General features: G+C 42.1%; 2 protein-coding genes across 2 annotated transcripts in view; one reads left to right on the top strand and one right to left on the bottom strand.

Annotated features, from left to right (window-relative positions):
- Positions 1–19,668, top strand: part of cacna1ba (calcium channel, voltage-dependent, N type, alpha 1B subunit, a) — a 315,954-nt gene that overhangs the window by 134,811 nt on the left and 161,475 nt on the right. Inside the window, exon 20 of the mRNA XM_076890695.1 lies at positions 18,690–18,725. Within this exon, the coding sequence (XP_076746810.1) occupies positions 18,690–18,725 (36 nt within the window). The remainder of the gene's footprint in view (positions 1–18,689; positions 18,726–19,668) is intronic.
- On the bottom strand, positions 888–5,783 carry LOC143421456 (uncharacterized). Its single transcript, XM_076890694.1, has 3 exons — positions 5,551–5,783; positions 1,434–1,523; positions 888–1,213 (listed from the first exon to the last, which is right to left on the bottom strand). Exons 1-3 carry the CDS (start codon positions 5,649–5,651, stop codon positions 997–999), a joined length of 408 nt encoding a protein of 135 aa, XP_076746809.1. The 5' UTR covers positions 5,652–5,783; the 3' UTR covers positions 888–996.

Below are 19,668 nucleotides of genomic sequence, written 5' to 3'. Positions count from 1 at the left end.
TTATTTTGTGTTATGTTATCCCATAGTCTATCATAATGCTTTAATGTAAACACAGCACATGTAACCTTAGCTCTACATACTATCCCGGGTCTGTTTGTGGTAGCATTGGTTATATTTATGTCATCAGTGCAAATGTACTTAAAGCTAAATGTCACTTCATCATTAATTGATTTGAATCTTTCATTTGTTTATGTAGTTTGGTTATACTTACCATTGTGTGTTCCTTAGGACAGGTCCTATGTGTAAAGCAGGTATGTGGGAAGAGCCGCCCCAGTACTTCCTAATTTTATAGGATATGAGGTCACTGATCATGTCAATTGGGTGTAACCAAATGAAGGGGTGTTTATTTTGTGTAAAATTGTTTATTTCATTTAAAATAACCTCATGAATCAGATTAGGTGAAGAGATTGACTTTTCAAACTGTTTAGTTGGGTGAATGAGTTTGTTAAGTGGAAAAATGATTTTATTCCTGTTTCTTTGTCTAGACCGTGTTATTTAGTCTACCCTGTTTTCCCAATGTAGAGGTTAATGAGATCCAGGTGTGAGTAGGAATTCTATATAAAGCAGGTGAGATTTTGACTCAGGGCTTCTTATGTTTTGTGAGATAATTGTTGAAGGGCAACGCCAGAAAATAAAGAACACTTAAAAGAAACTTGAACGGTCTGCAGATGCTGTCTTCCTATCACCTTTCATGCTGCTTATGTTATGCTACTTCACAAATGGTGGCAGCAGTGGCTCCAGGCCAATAGGTGATAACAATGCAGAAATCAACCAAGTCAAGGAAACCTCAAGGGCCAACAGATTTTCCCCCAGAGGAGGCCCAAGATGATGGCAACCTGCCAGAAGCTACGGGTGAGCACAGCACGGAAGCACAAAGTCTCTCAGAGCTCTCAACTTTATTAAAAGGCCTGATGCAACAGCAGGCTGACCGTGAGGCAAAATGGGAGCAGGACAGACAACGCCAGGATGAACGGTGGCATAGAATGCAACACCAGTTCAGCCAACTGCAGCAGGAGGTCCAGTCGGAGCGCCGGGAGCATCAGATGCTGTGGGAAGGTGCAGTAGCTGATTCCGGAGTGCCTCTGAGTTCCTCAGTGCGGCAAAAGGTGCAGCAACCTGTTCAACAGCGAGGAAACCCCCCTGAATCTTCCGCAGCACCACATTCATCCAATCTGGGCAGAGTAAGCGGTTGGAAAGGCCCGAAGATGCAGCCCTATGGTGAGGATGAAGATATTGAACATTATTTAACCACTTTTGAGAGGATTGCAACAGGATGTCAGTGGCCACAAGAAGAATGGGCACTGCATCTGGCTCCACTTCTTAGTGGTAAAGCACGTGCGGCATATGTTGCTATGGACACTGAAGAAACAATGGACTATGATAAGGTAAAAACCGCCGTTCTTGAAAAATTTGAAATAAGTGCTGAGACTTACCGAACCAGATTTCGCAACATGACGGTGAAGGACGATGAGACACCCAAAGAGCTGCGAACCCGCCTTAAAGACCTATATGAAAAGTGGATGCTTCCAAAGGAGAAGACAAAGGACCAAATAGGAGATGTCATAGTGATGGAACAGTTTCTCAGAGTTCTTAACCCAGAGCTGAGGACCTGGGTGAAAGAGCGCAACCCCACCACTTCAAAAGAAGCTGCAGAGATGGCAGAGGCTTTTCTTGCAGCCCGACGCCCACAAAAAGGGTACATGGTAGGAAAACCCAGTTCAGCCAATGTTTTTGTGGGTAGGTCAGGGGGTGGGAATGGGTACAAAGCTAAAAGCCCTAAACAAAGTTCCCCAATCACTAGCAGTAGCCGCGCTAGAGAAGTAAAGCAGAGAGGCCCGTTGGTGTGTCATGCCTGTGGTCAAGCAGGTCACTTTAAGGCAGATTGCCCAGGTCAGCAAGTCAGTAAGACTTACATGTGTCTTTCACCACAGTGTTTTGACTTGCTAGAGGAAGAAACAGAGTCTCTAGTACCCTCCAGTGATCAGGAGCACACCATCTGTGTTTTCATTGAGGGAAAACCGTGTGTTGCCCTCTTGGATTCAGGCAGTAGCCGCACACTTGTCAGGCAAGATTGCCTCCCTAGCGACACCACATTTTGTGGTAAAGTTAAAGTCTGGTGTGTTCATGGTGATAATGTTGATTATCCTATTGCCAATGTTTGCCTTCAAGTTAATGAAAAGGAGTACGTACTTACAGTTGGAGTAATGGATAAACTTCCCTACCAGATTGTGTTGGGCTGGGACATGCCAATTCTTGGGGAGTTATTAGCAAAGACAGAGAAGGACAGAGAAGAGAAGAATCTGCATGTTGCATGTGAAGGTCTGCTAGTAGTCACTAGGTCTGGTAATAAAGCTTCTCAGTCAGAGCCAGGTTTGAGTGAGTTGCCCTATGCAGACAGTGAAATTCCAGATATTGACAGACCAAGTAGGCCGCATATAAAGAAAAGTAAAATGCAGAGAAGACAGGAAAAAGTGAGGGGGACAGAAATTGCTGAGTCACTTCCTGAACCAGAGATCGATGAGCTCCTGGTTGTCCCGAGCAATATTGTCCAACTCCAAAGGGAGGACCCCTCTTTAGCACCTCTGTTTGCTAAGAGCACCCAAGAATCAACACAGATTACAGACAGAGTACGGGAAGTATTCATTGTTAAGAATGAACGACTATATCGTCGTAGCAAAGTTGGTGACCAGTTGGTTGTTCCCAAAAGCTTAAGACCTGTAGTCTTGCAGTTGGCTCATTCAGTTCCTTGGGCAGGCCACTTAGGACATCTTAAAACCTTTTCCAGAATGGTAACTCGTTTTTTTTGGCCACAGCAATTTTCAGACACTGCCCAGTTTTGCAAATCATGTCCACAGTGTCAGTTGACAGCCCCAAGTAGGAAAGGAGACAGAGCCCCACTCATTCCTATGCCTGTAATAGACGTCCCCTTTTCTCGTGTTGCCATGGATATTGTCGGCCCATTGGAGAGAAGTGGTTCAGGGCATAGGTACATTCTAGTGATTTGTGACTATGCAACAAGGTATCCTGAAGCTTTCCCATTGAGAAGGGTCAAAGCCCGCCAAATAGCTAATTGTCTGATACAGATGTTTTCAAGGGTGGGTATTCCCAAAGAAATCTTGACAGACCAAGGCTCAAACTTCACTTCCAACCTGTTGAAAGAAGTCTACAAACTTCTGGGAATTACCGGAATCAAAACGAGCCCTTATCATCCACAAACTGATGGACTTGTTGAGAGGTTTAATAAAACCCTGAAATCAATGCTGAGGAGGTTCGTAAGAGAATCGGGAAAAGACTGGGACCAATGGCTTCCATTTTTGCTTTTCGCCTATAGAGAGGTACCACAAGCATCAACTGGATTTTCTCCGTTTCAGCTCTTGTACGGCCATAATGTCAGAGGTCCACTGGATGTACTTCGGGAAGCTTGGGAGGAAGCTAGCCCTGAAAAACAGTGCTCTTCCCTCTCTTATGTGTTGAAAATGAGGGACAAGCTTGAACAGTTTCAGGAACTGGCTCATTGTCACCTAGTAAGTGCCCAGCGACGTCAAAAACAGAACTATGATAAGACAGCTCGCAGGAGGACCTTTAAAGAAGGACAAAAAGTGTTGCTCCTTTTGCCAACCACTGAAAGCAGTCTCTTAGCCAAATGGCAGGGGCCATTTGTGATAAACAGGAAAGCAGGTCCTGTCACTTATGAGCTCAACATGCTGAATCGTCGGAAAAAGCAACAGGTGTTTCATGTCAACATGTTGAGGGAGTGGATTGAGAAGCCAGAGCAATCACTTCAGTTGTGGGCTCGTGTTGTACTGCAGGAAGAAGAGCCTCAAGAGCAATTCTTTCCCACCAGTACTGAAGAAAAGCTATTTCCGGATTTGAGCCATCTATCACCAGAACAGCAGGAGGAGCTCGCGGCCATAATGCCACAGGAGCTTTTCAGCACAAAGCCAGGCTACACCCATCTCATTCAGCATGACATACACCTGTGTTGTTCGAATCAACCACCCATCAGGGATACCACCTCCAGAGTTCCAGCAAAGCTAATGCCAGCATTGAAACAGGAGGTGGAAGAAATGCTTGCAACAGGGATTATAGAGCCATCTAGAGGTGAGTGGTGTAGCCCTGTGGTACTCGTCCCCAAGAAAAATGATGCAAGACAGAGATTTTGTGTTGACTTCTCAAAACTTAATGCTGTCTCTGCTTTTGATGCATATCCTATGCCAAGAGTGGATGAATTGATTGAGCGCTTGGGTAATGCCAAGTACCTCACAACACTCGACCTTTGTAAAGGTTATTGGCAAGTCCCCCTAACAGAGTCCTCAAGGGATTTAACTACATTCAGGGTTCCCAGCGGACTTTATCGTTTCAGAACTATGCCTTTCGGACTACATGGAGCTCCAGCCACGTTCCAGAGGCTGGTGGACTTGGTTCTGAAAGGAGCTGATGGCTATGCAGCAGCGTATATTGACGACATTGTGGTGTTCAGCGAGACATGGGAGGACCATGTGAAACATCTGGCTGATGTCCTGCAACGCATCAGAACAGCTGGACTAGTCATCAACCCTGGGAAATGCCACATTGCACAGACCGAGGTGGAGTACCTGGGATACGTCATTGGGGGTGGGGTCATCCGCCCTCAGGTGAGTAAGGTCGAGAACCTTGCCTCTTGTCCTCCTCCGACTACAAAGAAAAAGTTGAGATCCTTCCTGGGTTTAGCTGGCTGGTATCGTCGTTTCATCCCTAATTTCTCTACCAGATCAGCTATTCTTAGTGATTTAACTCGTAAATCATGCCCCAACAAAATTAAATGGACTCCAGAGTGTGAGGCTGCATTCATGGATTTGAAAAACTGTTTGTGTAATGAGCCTGTGTTGCAGTGTCCAGACTTTACGTGCCCGTTTATTGTACAGACTGATGCTTCAGGAGTTGGGCTGGGAGCTGTGTTGCTGCAAGGTGATGGAGAGGACCAAAGACCTGTGCAGTACATAAGCCGTAAGCTCTTCCCCAGAGAAATGAAGTATTCCACAATTGAAAAAGAAGCTTTGGCAATAAAATGGGCTTTGGACACTCTGAGATACTATCTACTGGGAGGTGAATTTGTGCTGGAAACCGATCATCGAGCTTTACAGTGGATGAGCAGAATGAGAGACACCAACGCAAGAATCACGAGGTGGTATCTTTCACTGCAGCCATATTGTTTTAAGATTCGGTATAGAGCGGGGAAAAAGAATGTTGTGGCAGACTTTCTTTCCCGTTCCTATGAAGAGTAACGGACTTAAGGGGGGGGGAATGTGACAAAGTGGCTAGGACAGAATTCATTTGCCATTTGTCACTTGCATATATTGTTATTTTGTGTTATGTTATCCCATAGTCTATCATAATGCTTTAATGTAAACACAGCACATGTAACCTTAGCTCTACATACTATCCCGGGTCTGTTTGTGGTAGCATTGGTTATATTTATGTCATCAGTGCAAATGTACTTAAAGCTAAATGTCACTTCATCATTAATTGATTTGAATCTTTCATTTGTTTATGTAGTTTGGTTATACTTACCATTGTGTGTTCCTTAGGACAGGTCCTATGTGTAAAGCAGGTATGTGGGAAGAGCCGCCCCAGTACTTCCTGATTTTATAGGATATGAGGTCACTGATCATGTCAATTGGGTGTAACCAAATGAAGGGGTGTTTATTTTGTGTAAAATTGTTTATTTCATTTAAAATAACCTCATGAATCAGATTAGGTGAAGAGATTGACTTTTCAAACTGTTTAGTTGGGTGAATGAGTTTGTTAAGTGGAAAAATGATTTTATTCCTGTTTCTTTGTCTAGACCGTGTTATTTAGTCTACCCTGTTTTCCCAATGTAGAGGTTAATGAGATCCAGGTGTGAGTAGGAATTCTATATAAAGCAGGTGAGATTTTGACTCAGGGCTTCTTATGTTTTGTGAGATAATTGTTGAAGGGCGACGCCAGAAAATAAAGAACACTTAAAAGAAACTTGAACGGTCTGCAGATGCTGTCTTCCTATCACCTTTCATGCTGCTTATGTTATGCTACTTCACAGTGCCTAAAATGACATGGGGGCTCTTATCACTCATACCTTGTGACAGAGTTGTATGTGTCAGTAAAATTACGTGTGTATTTTTTACTGATTTTACTTGTAATCGACAAGTGTCGTGAGTGACTGTCAGCTCTTAACTCTTTATTATCATCACCTTTTGCTGATTTCTTTTCAGTGTCTGCCCTACCTCTTCTGTACAGTTTAGATTTCCTGCTTAAACCATGTATGTGGATGTATAACTGCAGGTTTGACTCATTTTCCAAGCTGGCTATTTTATTGTTCAATGTATGTTGGGGCATAGTGTAAAATGTAAAGGTACAGTGGTTTAGAAATAATTTAAACCTGATATTTAGTTATTGAATTTAAATAGTAGAAAGATAATAACTGACACTTATGAACAATGATAGCTTTTAATCACAACTTAAAATATCAAATTATAATGTAGTGGTTTTTTGTTGTTTTTGTTATGAATATAATTCTGCAAGATTTAAGTGGGTGATTGCAGTCGAGATATTTAAGCACCTGAATTATTGTAATACAAAATTATTTGTGTTTTGTCTTGCTAAATGAAGGGAGTTCTTCACAAAAAGACATTGTATAGATTAGAGATGGACCGATCTGATATTACGTATCGGTATCGGTCCGATACTGACCTAAATTACTGGATCGGATATCGGAGAAAAATAAAAAATGTAATCCGATCCATTAAATATCACGAAAGCACCTCACAAAACTTGCAACACGCCGTAACTCACCTCAGAACGTTAGCACGTCGGAGCAGTATGCATCACGTGATAGAGCGGCTGTGGCATGCGGGACCTGTCGGTGGTCTGGATAGCATTTGGAGCTTCGCTAGCAACCCGGCATTTCATCGCCGACAAAGTTATCCCCGAGAGAAGTAAAGCAAGTGTGTAAGTCCATCTCTGAATGTTTGTAAAGCATTCCTGCATTAAGCTTAACGAGCGACTGCCTCTCGCTCTCCGGCTGCTACTTCAATCATGAAACTGCTTAATGATCAGCTGATCGGCTTTTCTGTCGCGAGTCCGTGTCTCTTGTTTGCTTTTGGCCCACTTTGCACCAGAAAGAGGAAACCAGTGGCTGAACAACAGCAGCACGTTTAAGCTTGATCAGCTGTTGTTAGAATGTATTTAATATTACTTTCTACTCCAGGATCTTTTTCTACGTAGCTGACGCTGGTAACTGTGCAGGGGCGCATCTAGCAAAGTTTAGCCAGGGGGGCCGATAGGGCATTAACAGGGAAAAGGGGACACAAAGACATACTTTTCTTTCTTATTCTCATTTAAAATGTCTCGCTTTTAATTATTTAATATTTATCTGAATCTTACACCCAAAGTTTTAATCTGATGTAAAATGTATAGAAGTCCATTACTGCATATAGTAACTATTAAGTCTAATATATATACCCTAGTAAGCTATAGTACTTTTTCCTTTGGGAAGGTACCATCTGTGCAGTCTGCAATTTTGTTGAAGAAAGATGTTGAATCTATTTAATATTTCTTGAAAAAGAATTGATTTCTGTGCATTTTTTTTCACACTCCATCAAATTAAGGTTGATTACGTCGATTAAGCATCATGAGGTGGAGCGTGAGGGGTGGTTCCCTATTTTTTATTTATTTATTTTTGTTGTTGCTGGGAGTTGGAACCCTATTAGTTAGGTTGCTTAATATTTATGCTAATTACTCTTTAAAATACCAGAATAGGGAGGATGGTGTAGGTTTAAGTTTATTAGATTGATCAGTATTGCTGAACTATGAAATTATTTTTTTTGCATACAGGTATAACAGAATAGCTTTAGTGTAGTTGTTGTTTTAAACTTGAGTATGAACTTATACAAAATGCAGCAAGATATTTAAAAAACAGTTTTGTTGATTAAAAAACACTATATCGGATTCATATCGGTATCGGCAGATATCCAAATTTATGATATCGGTATCGGTATCGGACATAAAAAAGTGGTATCGTGCCATCTCTAGTATAGATGGTTGCTTGTGTTACTCCAGCACCTGAATATGTTATTAATAGTACCTCTACAGATGTGCAAGTTGCCCATGTCAGGTACACTGATGATGGGTACGCAAAGTTCAGACTTTTAAACAAAGTTGTAACAAGTTTATTTCAGTAATGACCAGCATTCTACCAAGAGCAGTGCAAATTAGAAATTCAAAACTGATCATAGTGGATAAAGGAGAAGAGTGACCAAAATAATGCAGTGTTAGTACAGGCTTCACACATTTGTTTTCTGGATTGGATTGGTTTTAATGCAGGCACAATAATCCACAATGAGTCAGAGTCATTATGATGCTTGCAAAGCAAATAGTTTCTTTATTTTATATGTAACCCCTTCATAAATCCAGTCGACTACAGCCCGTTCACCAATATAAGCAAACATATTAGACATACAAAAACACATAAAAACAACAACAACAAAAAATCACTTTTCAACTGTTTTTCATGCAGATCTTCATAAGTTGTGGTTGCATTTCTTCGGCATTTAGGTAGAGAGTACAAAGGGAATAACATTTTTAGGTGGTGGGTAATTTAAATTAAAACATTTTGAAGATACTTGCTGAAGATACAGCTGCTGTATTTCCCAGGGAGGGTGCAAGATATTGCCACTCAAAGATGGAGAAAGTTGTAAGAACGACAGGGCAGGAGAGGAAGGTCAGGACAGTAGGTCATATTTAAAATTAAGGACTGCTCAGTGCTATTCAGTGAAGTGGAAATTTAAAGCACATGTAATGTCCTTACTTGTTAAATCAGATATTTGATCTATATATGATGTGAAGGTTGTTACCTTTTTTTATTTTTTCGTATTGAAATGTTCTGCAAAACAAACTTAAGAATCAGAATCAGAATACTTTATTGATCCCTGGGGGAAATAATTTTTTGTTACAGTGCTCCATTATAAACCAACATTAAGACAAGACAGACAATACACTAACTAAGAATAGTACAATATATACATATATATACATACATACATACATACATACATACATAAGTCACTCATAAATAAATAGCTGAAAAAGAAACATGTGTAGTTATAGCAGCAAACAGTGTGTTAAGTGGATGCGTTGTACAGGGAGATGGCCACAGGCAGGAAAGATTTCCTGTGTCATTCAGTGGTGCTTTTCGGTCATCTCAGTCTCTCACTGAACGTGCTCCTGTGACTGACCAGCATGTCATGGAGTGGGTAGGAGGTGTTATCCAACATTGTCTTTATCTTGGACAGCATCCGCCTCTCCGACACCACCTTGAGGGAGTCCAGCTCCATCCCCACAACATTGCTGGCCTTACGGATTAGTTTATTGAGTCTGTTGGCATCTGCGACCCTCAGCCTGCTCCCCCAGCATGCAACAGCATAGAGGATCGCACTGGCCACAACAGACTCATAGAAAATCCTCAGCATTTTCCGGCATATGTTGAAGGACCTCAGTCGCCTCAAAAAATAGAGACGACTCTGGCCCTTCCTGTAAAGTGCTGTGGTGTTTTTAGCCCAGTCCAGTTTATTGTCAATGTGTACTCCAAGGTATTTATAGTCCTCCACAATGTCAACACTGACCCCCTGGATTGAAACAGAGGTCAAGTGTTTCCTGGTCTTCCTGAAGTCCACGATCAGTTCCTTGGTCTTTGCCACGTTGAGCTGCAGATGATTCTGCTCACACCACGTGACAAAGGAGTCGACCACAGCCCGGTACTCTGTCTCATCATCCCTGCTGATGCATCCAACCACCGCAGAGTCATCAGAAAACTTCTGAAGATGGCAGGTCTCTGTGCAGTGGCTGAAGTCTGTGGTGTAGAGGGTGAAGAGGAAGGGGGAGAGGACAGTCCCCTGTGGTGCCCCTGTGTTGCTGATCACCTTGTCAGACACACACTGTGGGAGACGTACATATTGTGGTCTTCCTGTCAGGTAATCAACAATCCAGGACACCAGAGAAGCATCCACCTGCATTGCTGCTAACTTATCACCCAGGAGGGTCGGCCTGATGGTGTTGAAAGCACTGGAAAAGTCAAAAAACATGACTCTCACAGTGCTCGCCGGCTGGTCCAGATGGGTGTAGACACGATTGAGCAGGTAGATGATGGCGTCCTCAGTTCCGAGACGAGGCTGATAAGCAAACTGAAGGGGATCCAGATGTGGTCTTACTATGGGTCGCAGCTGGTCCAGGATGAGCCTTTCCAGGGTCTTCATGATGTGAGAGGTCAGTGCCACGGGCCTGTAATCCTGGGGGCCACTGGGACGTGGCGTCTTTGGAACAGGGACGAGGCATGATGTCTTCCACATCACTGGGACCCTCTGCAGACTCAGACTCAGCATAAACAGTTTATGAAAGACTCCACACAGCTGAGGGGCACAGGTCTTGAGGACAAGGGGACTCACTCCGTTTGGTCCAGCAGACTTGCCTGAGTGAAGTCTCCTCATTTGCATCTCAACCTGGTATTGAGTGAAGGTGATGGGTGGGGGAGGGGTGTCAGGAATCTCACAGGAGGCAACAGCGCCATGTGAAGAGAGAGGCTGGCACAGTGGTGTGGCTCTGGATTCCAGGCTGACTACAGGTGAGGTTGTGGGGGTGGGAGCAGACACTGTGGTGTCAAATCTATTGAAAAACAGATTCAACTCGTTGGCTCTATTCTCACCTCCCTCAGCTCCCCTGCTGTTGGTTGGCCTGAATCCAGTGATGGTCTTCATGCCCCTCCACACCTCTCTCATGCTGTTCTGCTGGAGTTTCCACTCCAGCTTCCTCCTGTAATTGTCCTTAGCCTCTCTGATCTTGTCCTTTAGTAACACCTGGATCTTCCTCACCTCCTCTTTGTTGCCCCCTCTGAAAGCCCTCTTCTTGTTGTTGAGGAGGGCTTTGATGTCCTTAGTCACCCACGGCTTGTTATTTGGGTAACAATGAACAGTCTGAGCTGGAACAATGGAGTCGGTGCAGAAAGTTATGTAGTCTGTGATACACTAAGTAAGCCCATTGATGTCCTCGGCGTGAGGCTCACAGAGTGTTTCCCAGTCGGTCACCTCGAAACAGCCCTGTAGTTCCGCTATTGCCTCCTCTGACCACCTCCTAACAGTCCTGGTGGTCACAGGTTCCCTCCTCACAATTGGCACATAGCGGGGGGTGAGGTGAATCAGGTTATGATCTGACCTACCAAGTGGGGGGAGGGAGGAGGAGCTGTATGCATCCTTGACGTTAGCATACAGTAAGTCTAAAGTTTTCTCTCCCCTGGTGGGACAGTCCACATATTGTTTGAATGTTGGTAGTGTATTGTCCAGTGATACATGGTTGAAGTCACCCGAGATCACAATAAAGGCATTCGGGTGCTGAGTCTGTAACCGAGCTATTGCAGAGTGGATAGTGTCACATGCAGCTGTGGGGTTAGCAGAGCGAGGAACATAAACAGCCACCAAGATGACGTGAGAGAATTCCCTGGGTAAATAATACGGCCTGAGTCCAACAGCACACAGTTCAGTGTCCGGGCAACAAATCCTTTCCTTGATTGTTATGTTGGCAGGGTTACACCACCGGTTGTTAACTAAAACAGCAAGCCCACCTCCTTTCCGCTTACCGCTAGCGATGCTGTCCCTGTCCACCCGAACAGTGTGGAAGCCTTCCACGGAAGCATTCTCGTCGGGAATGTCCTGGTGCAGCCATGATTCGGTGAAACACATCAGGCTACACTCTCGGTATTCCCTCTGACTCCGTACCAGTGCTGAGAGCTCGTCGATTTTAATTGCCAACGATCGCACATTTCCCATCACGATAGACGGCAGACATGGTTTATACCTCCTCCTCGCTTCGAGCCTCCGCTGTCTCACCGTCACCTTTTTTCTTCTTTTCTGTCCTTGACCTCTGCATCCCCGATGTGTTTTCCTCCAAATTTCAGCTGGTACTTCTGCGGGCCTGGCCAGCGAGCCGGCCGGCATCAGGGCGATCAGCTGATCTCTGGAGTAAACAGTCCGTGAGTGTAGGAGATGTGCCGCGGTTCCGTTCCTTGATAAAAGTAACAGTTCCACGGCCACCAGAAGAACAAAAACTCTCTCAATCCACATGATTGAGTAAGAGATAGAAAACGGATGAAAATACAAGTCAGAAAAAAAAAGAATACGTAAGAAAAAAGAGCTAAACTAAGAGAAAAGCAGGATCGACTGTAACAGGCTGCACGCTGGTTGGCGCATGCGCACTATTAAAGTTAGTATACTAACTTTGTCATTCAAAAGTTGCATGAAAATCCCCCGCAGTTTAGTGTAGGTAAACAGGTTAGGTTGCCCTGCTGTGGTGAATTTATAGTAAAGTACTTGGATGGACTGGTGCCCAGTGGCTGTGGTGTTCATGGACTGATCTTAGGGTTCCCCACCTCCTTTAACCATTGAATATAGTATTATTTTTTTCTGTTTAGTTGTGGAGGCAAAGCCAAAAAAAGTTTGTGTCTCCATGATTGATCATGCTGTATAAGTTAACTTTGCAAAAGAACAGCTGGTATTGTCCTTCAAACTGCTACTTTTTACTTTCTGTCTTTGAGTGCATTTTTGTACTTTTTGTACCTCTACTATCAACGTTTTGTCAGCAATCAAGAGGACCTGTTATCCTGGCCTTATATTAACTTAGACAGAACTTAGAATGAAGATACTGTAAGTCTGAACAGCTGAAAGACACAAGTGTGTTCATTACCCATTCCCAGACTATGAAACCATGGCCATTATGGCAGAAATTGAAAGCAGATACTTGTGGCTGATAGTGATTTTTATCAGTAGTCAATAATTAGTTCTGACTAAACAGATATTCTGTTATTCCACACAGTTTGCTCAGCTGTGATTTGCACTCTGCTGCAATTACATTAAACTGTTTTGAGAATAGAAGCATGAATCAGAGCTGCTGTTTTATCTTCTAAATTATCTTAAGCATCTTTTCTGCATTGTTTTCATATTTGTTGCATAGTGGATAACATATAGTATGCCAGTGTTGCTCTGCTTAGCCAATATTGACTTACTGACACATTCTTGTTGAAAATAACAGTTTGGCCAATAATTGATATCTATACCCTTTTTTGTTTGTTTTGTTTTTCTCAATGGCCACTAACATCAATGGATATCATTTCCTTATTGGCAAGTGGCAGTAAACAAGGAAAATGTTGGCCGATGTCTGCCCAGTGAGCGGGCGCCTCCCTGCTTATAAGAGTGAAACAAGTTAGGTTTCTTTACAGTTACACTTTACAATTAGGTAAACGATTTATGATTAGTTACCAAGGAACAAATGAAAAATGAATGAGAAACTAACTGTTACAGTTATTGAGAAGACGTTAAAGAGAGAAGACGTTAAAGATATTTAACCAGCTTAAAAAACTAAAGGCAGATGTTGTTTTAGTACAAGCCAGCACGTGGATGAGGGAGATCGGAGGCAGGACGAGGAGAGACCCGAGGTGGCCGCCGGTCCGAGCGTCAGGTGAACTGAACTTCAGGTAAGAAGTTATGACCTGCAGTCTGTCTGGGTCAGATATAAACCAAGTTTAGGTGAAGTTTATTTTCATTGTGCTGACTTTTTACAGTCAGTTGCAATAACTCGTACTGCGTACTAGCTAGCATGACGGAGTTTCTATACAGCTGGGTGGGTGCTATGATGTTACTGATGTTGAACTTTATTTAATTCATAAGGTTAGTTAGTAGAGCTGCCAACCGTCCCGTAAAAAGACTGAATCGTCCCGCATTCAGAGAAATTATTACGCGTTTCGTGTTGAGCTGAGAGGGGACGCAGTTTGTCCCGGACTTCAGCTAGAATGAAAAAAGACACAAAGGTGGAGTTATTCTTTGTCTTTGCTGCACAGCTGCCTCTTCTTCTCTCATTCTCCCCCCCCCCCCCCCTGTTGCTAGTCAATCATGAAACTGATCAATGATCAGCTGATCGGCTTTTCTCTCTTGTTTGTTTATCGCCCACTTTGCGCCGAAAAGAGAAAACCGCCGGATGTCGCACTAAATAACAGCAGCACGTTTAAGCTTGATCAGCTGTTGTTAGAATTTATTTAATATTCATTTCTAGTATCAGCTGAGGTTTGCTGGAGCCACAGCTGGTCATGATATCGGTTTGGTTATCTGGTGAGAGGGAAACAAGAAGATGAAACCAGGAGATGTCCTTACTGAATCATCAGAGCTGAACAGGTGATGGAGAAACAGGTTTACCTTTTAGGTGACATGAATGAGTTGAAGGGAAGTTATGAACTGTTTCTGAGAGACAAAAAACACCAATGTCATTTTCTAAATAGCTGACAGCTGGTAACTGTGCAGGGGCGGGTCTAGCAAAGTTTTGCCAGGGGGCCAGGTGGGGCATTAACAGGGAAAGGGGGGCACAAAGAAATACTTTCTTATTTTCATTTAAAATGTCTGGCTGTTATTAAATAATTATCTGAATCTTACAACCAAAGTTTTTAGCTGGTGTAAAATGTATAGAAATCATACATATACCAACAAGACTGTACATCACTGTCACAATCGCGTTTGTTTTCACTCAAAGGCTTTATGGCTTTAATACCTGGTGGGCCGGTCTGTAGTCAAAATGCCCGGGCTGTTTTTTTTGTCCCAGTTCAGCCCTGGGCACGACACGCAGTGAATTAATCTGAGAAGGTGCATCAAAAAATAAATGGCCGCGCCAGCGGTGCACATCGCAAATCAGCTCGCATAGACACATTAGTTGTGCCTCTTCTTAATGACGGTATCTTAACTAACAACCCCAAGTACCAGATTCAACTTGTAATTGGCTAAAAATAACTTAGCCTACTGGTAAGAGGGGCGTTGTTAGCTTTCCATATTCCGATACTTCAAAAGCTTCAGGAGCTGTCCGCTCAGCGCAGCATCAGCACCATGGAAATACACGGATACATCCGTAGACTCGAGACACAATGCATTTTTGGGACTTTCAGGTGTATGGACCAATGTTTTATTTTCTGATCAAACCAGAAATCTTTAATGAGCAGCTAGATTTGTCTCGCATTAACTGGCTGAGTTAACGCCAGTTAATGCAACATTGAAGCAGCTGGAATCCACAGCTGTGCGTGTTCATGGAGCTTGCATTTTCACCTGCTGGACATCACTACCTGAAGTTTAACTGTCTTCAGAACATTGCAGAGGCCTTGACAGTATTTGACTCTACATATCTGTGTGAGCAGATTTTCTCTCACATGAGTGTCCTCAGGTAGCCGTCTGAATGCTGGACACTTGGAGACCTGTGTCTCTGAGTGGGAGACCAGAGATCATATTAACATGTGTGTCTCTGTACTAACAGACATGCCATATTGGCTTAGTTTATTTCTCTTATCATCATTCTTGTGAGGAGACCATAAATAGCATTTGCGTTTTCTGTTGCACAGTCCATTTGCTGTTATGGAGTTACATAACAGCAAATGGACAAGAACGCTCAGGCTACGTCCACACGTACACGGGTATTTTTGAAAACGGAGATTTTCCATTTTCGTTTTAAAAAATAATCCCGTCCACACGGAAAGGCAGAAATGAAGGAAAATGCTGCTAGGAACATACCAAAGCAACAGGTGGCGATATATTCCTAACCGTGCAGAAATGTTGGTCAATCAGAAGTCTAGAAGCCTCGGTGGGAAAAAGTAAACAAAGCTGGACATAGAAGCAGAACCGAGTCGTATGTGTGGAGGGACAGTAACTGTGTGTGTATATGTAAGCATTTAAACACTGCAGAGAGTACAAGTAACAGTATTGTAGAAATTTATTTCACCGAAACAATAACGTGGCGCACAGTGTTACGTCAAAAAATGCGCACACCTTTGACGCTGCGTTTTCTCCGTTTTCTCCGTTTTTCTCGTCCACACGTAAATGCAAAAATGGAGTTTTCAAAAATATCCACTCTGGACGGAGTTTTTAAAAATCTCAGTTTTCAGTGACCAAAAACGCTGTTTACGTGTGGACGAAAGGTGCAAACGCATAGAAAAATCTGCGTTTTCAAAAATACCCAGGTACGTGTGGACGTAACCTCAGGCTCTCTGTGAGCAATTTCTTAATCATTTTAGTGGAAAAGTTTTATTACTGAAGGCTTCACACTCTCACTCTCTTGTGCTTTAGGATGCATGTCCACCTTTTCTCACTTTGAGCTGTTATCACTCCTCACTCTTAAGGGAATAATTGAACAACTGAGAAACTCAAATTCTGTGCACGATATCCTTCCATCCCGAATTATCAAGGAAGGTTTTGAGGAAATTGGGCCTTGCATCTTATTCTTAATGAATTTATCATTGTTTGTGGGCTGTGTCCCGAGTGCCTTTAAACATGCGGCAGTGCACCCCATTCTTAAAAAAAGTAATTTCGATCAGAAAGACCCTGACAATTATAGGCCAATCTCGAAGCTTCCGTTTTTATCAAAAAATTTTAGAGAAAGCCTTCTTTCTCCAAATACAGGCTTACTTAGTTGCAAATAATATCACTGACAAATACCAGTCTGGCTTTAAGCCACACCATAGCACTGAAACGGCACTGCTAAGAGTCTATAATGATCTTCTTGTATTTGCTGACTCTGGTCACCTTGCCGTTTAAGTTTCATTGGATCTGTCTTCAGCCTTTGGCATCCCATATGGAAAAGAAATAGTAAAAACATATATGATTTACTCATGAAAGTGGCCACTTTCATGAGTAAATCATATATAAATCATATAAGGCTTACATGATTTACTCATGAAAGTGGCCACTTTCTCATTACTTTCATATATTTTTTTAGTAAGTATACAAAACATACAAGTTTCATTGTATAATTTTTCAAGGGATCTTATATATGTTTTCACTCTTGTATTCTTTTCATACAAGTTTCATACAAGACAGATAAAAACGTTATAAGATTTATATATATCTTTTCCATATGGGATGGTTGATCATAATATACTCTTGAGGAGGCTAGAGCATGTTGTAGGCATCAAGTGTTCTGCCCTTAACTGGTTTAATTCTTACCTCACAAATAGATCCTTCTCTGTTGTGATGGGAGGATACTCTTCCTCTGTTGTCCCTCTCTGCTGTGGTGTGCCCCAGGGGGTCTGTATTGGGCCCTTTATTATTCTCTTTGTATATGCTACCCTTGGGCTCCATATGTGAAAAATACAATATTTCTTATCACTTTTACGCTGATGACATTCAAATCTATTGTCAACTGGCTGATGATTTATCAGCATCACTGAACTCCTGTACGATTGCCTGAGAGAGGTTAAAGATTGGCTGTCAGAAAATTCTCTCATTTTAAATGAGAGAAAAACTGAAGTTATGGTGTTCGACCACCATATTCCTCGAGACCAGCTTGTTGCCCTGCTGGGGCCCCTAGCTAACTCTCTCTCTCTCTCTCTGATTCTATGCGTAACCTGGGTGTCTATTTGGATAGCTCCTTTAAGCTCGATAAGCAAGTATCATCTGGAGTTAAATCTGTTTTTTTTTTTCAACTGCGCCAGATTTCTAAAGCTAAGCATTATATACCACACAGGGACCTGGAAAAACTTATCCACGCTTTTGTGACCTCCGGGTGAGATTATTGTAATTCTACTGTGGTCTCCAAGCCTTCTCTCTTCGATGGCTGCAACTTGTTCAGAATGCTGCGGCTCGCCTTCTTACTGGAACTAGAAAATTTGACCCTATTACTCTGGCTCTTGTTGATCTACACTGGTTACCAATCAAATATTGCATTGAGTTTAAAATCTTGCTACTCACTTTTAAAATCCTGAATAACATTGCGCCCAGCTATCTCACTGACCTCCTCAATTTGTACACTCCTTGTCGTGCATTAAGATCATCAGGTCAATTACTCCTGGCCCAACCTAAGTTCAGACTGAAGACCAGAGGCGATCGTGCCTTTGCTTCAGCTGCACCCAACCTTTGGAATAGCCTCCCTGCTTCTATTCGAGCCTTGGACTCTATCCAATCCTTTAAATCAAGATTAAAAGCATATTTATTTGACTTTGCTTTCCTGACCAGTTAATACCCTTTTAAATCCTTTAAATTTTAAACTTTTAAATCTTTTATTAAATTTATTATTTTTTATTAATTTTACTGCTGTTTTTGTCTTCTTAGCAGATTTTGTATTTATCTAACTCTCCTGGTCTGTTAGTGCCTCTATCCTGTCTGTGCTAGTGCCCAATTTGTACCCTTTTATTGACTTATGTTGACTCTACATATTACTGTGAAGCACTTTGGTGTGCCTTCGGGTTTTTAAATGTGCTATATAAATAAAATTGTATTGTATAGTATTGTTATGGATAAAAAGTGTTTTTTTTTTTTGTTTCAAAATAGCTGATAACTATTTGCTGATAGCTGCAAACATCTGCGAACAAATATAATTCTATAAAGTGGTTCTATATAGTGTGTAACTGTTAATATAGAGTGTTATTAAATTTATTGCTAATGCAATCATATCACTCTCTGAACACCTAAATTGCTCACTTGTTCGCTTGCTCACTTTCAGGAAAACATTCTCCTTGTACAATTTAGTGTCTTTGATCTACATGTTCCTCCTCCTATGAGTTTCCCTAAAGCTAATTTGCCTTCTCTGTGCTTTTGCCTTTTCTGTCCATTTGAAATTCCTTCTCTCCCTCTGTGTATTTCAATGTTGCTCCCTTTATGTGTTTGTAGGAGTTATGTCTGCACCCCAGTCCATCACTACCTGAGGTAAAAACCCAGTTGTCTGTGAACAAGGTGGATGACAGTGCCAGTTACATGCATACATGATCATAGTGTCATCATTGACATTCTGAAAGCAAGAATGCTTAAGTAAAACAGCTGCCCTGCATTCTCATCATACATACTATGTTGCAGGCTTTCTGTTCATCCAACAAGTCCAGTTCCATGTTTTCCATCCACCTCTTAACATGAGTGTAGTGCAATGTGTTGAGCACAAGGAATACACTTGCAGGATGATGGCATTTTAAAAACCTGGGATAAAGTTTGTCCTTAACTGTGTTGTGATCAGATTGGCTTCCTGACATTAATGACACTGAAATATATAATTTCCCATTATTATAATCTAAATGGTTCAGTGTAGGTCATACACTTTGAACAGTGTATGCTTCCAGCCATTTCAAAGCCGCGTATTAAACACAAATTGACAAAAAAATCATAGGATGTCAAAGCATGGTAATGTAGCCATGCTTGGCCAGTTGAGGCATATTCATGAATGAGCTGTCTCCACAGTATACTGTGATAAATTTAGCTTGTTGTTGAAAGCTCCATTGCACCTTCGTCATACAGTAAATTATTTTGCATGTAGGTACTCTGTCTGCCATGATGTAAACTAGAGTCAGTGTTGGGGAGTAACGGAATACATGTACCGGCATTACGTATTTAAAATACAAAATATGAGTAACTGTATGCCGTTACAGTTACTGTTTTAAATGGTGATATTCAGAATATAGTTACTATTCTGCCCTCACTAGGGTGTGAAGCTGGTTTCTAGCTTGGCAGAAGCTTGGCAGATAGCTAACAGGTCCACAATAAACATCCAGGAGTCAGCGGATAGGTTTTAGATGTTTACTGTAGAAGCACTGTAAAACTGGTACGGAAACAAAAATAAAATATTACATTTCTGCTGTAATTGCATTTTCTTTACAACATC

This window comes from Maylandia zebra, linkage group LG12 (genome assembly GCF_041146795.1).
Source record: "Maylandia zebra isolate NMK-2024a linkage group LG12, Mzebra_GT3a, whole genome shotgun sequence".
Classification (NCBI taxonomy): domain Eukaryota; kingdom Metazoa; phylum Chordata; class Actinopteri; order Cichliformes; family Cichlidae; genus Maylandia; species Maylandia zebra.
The sequence above is the reverse complement of the archived record's forward strand: the minus strand, read 5'-3'. Positions and strand labels throughout refer to the sequence as shown.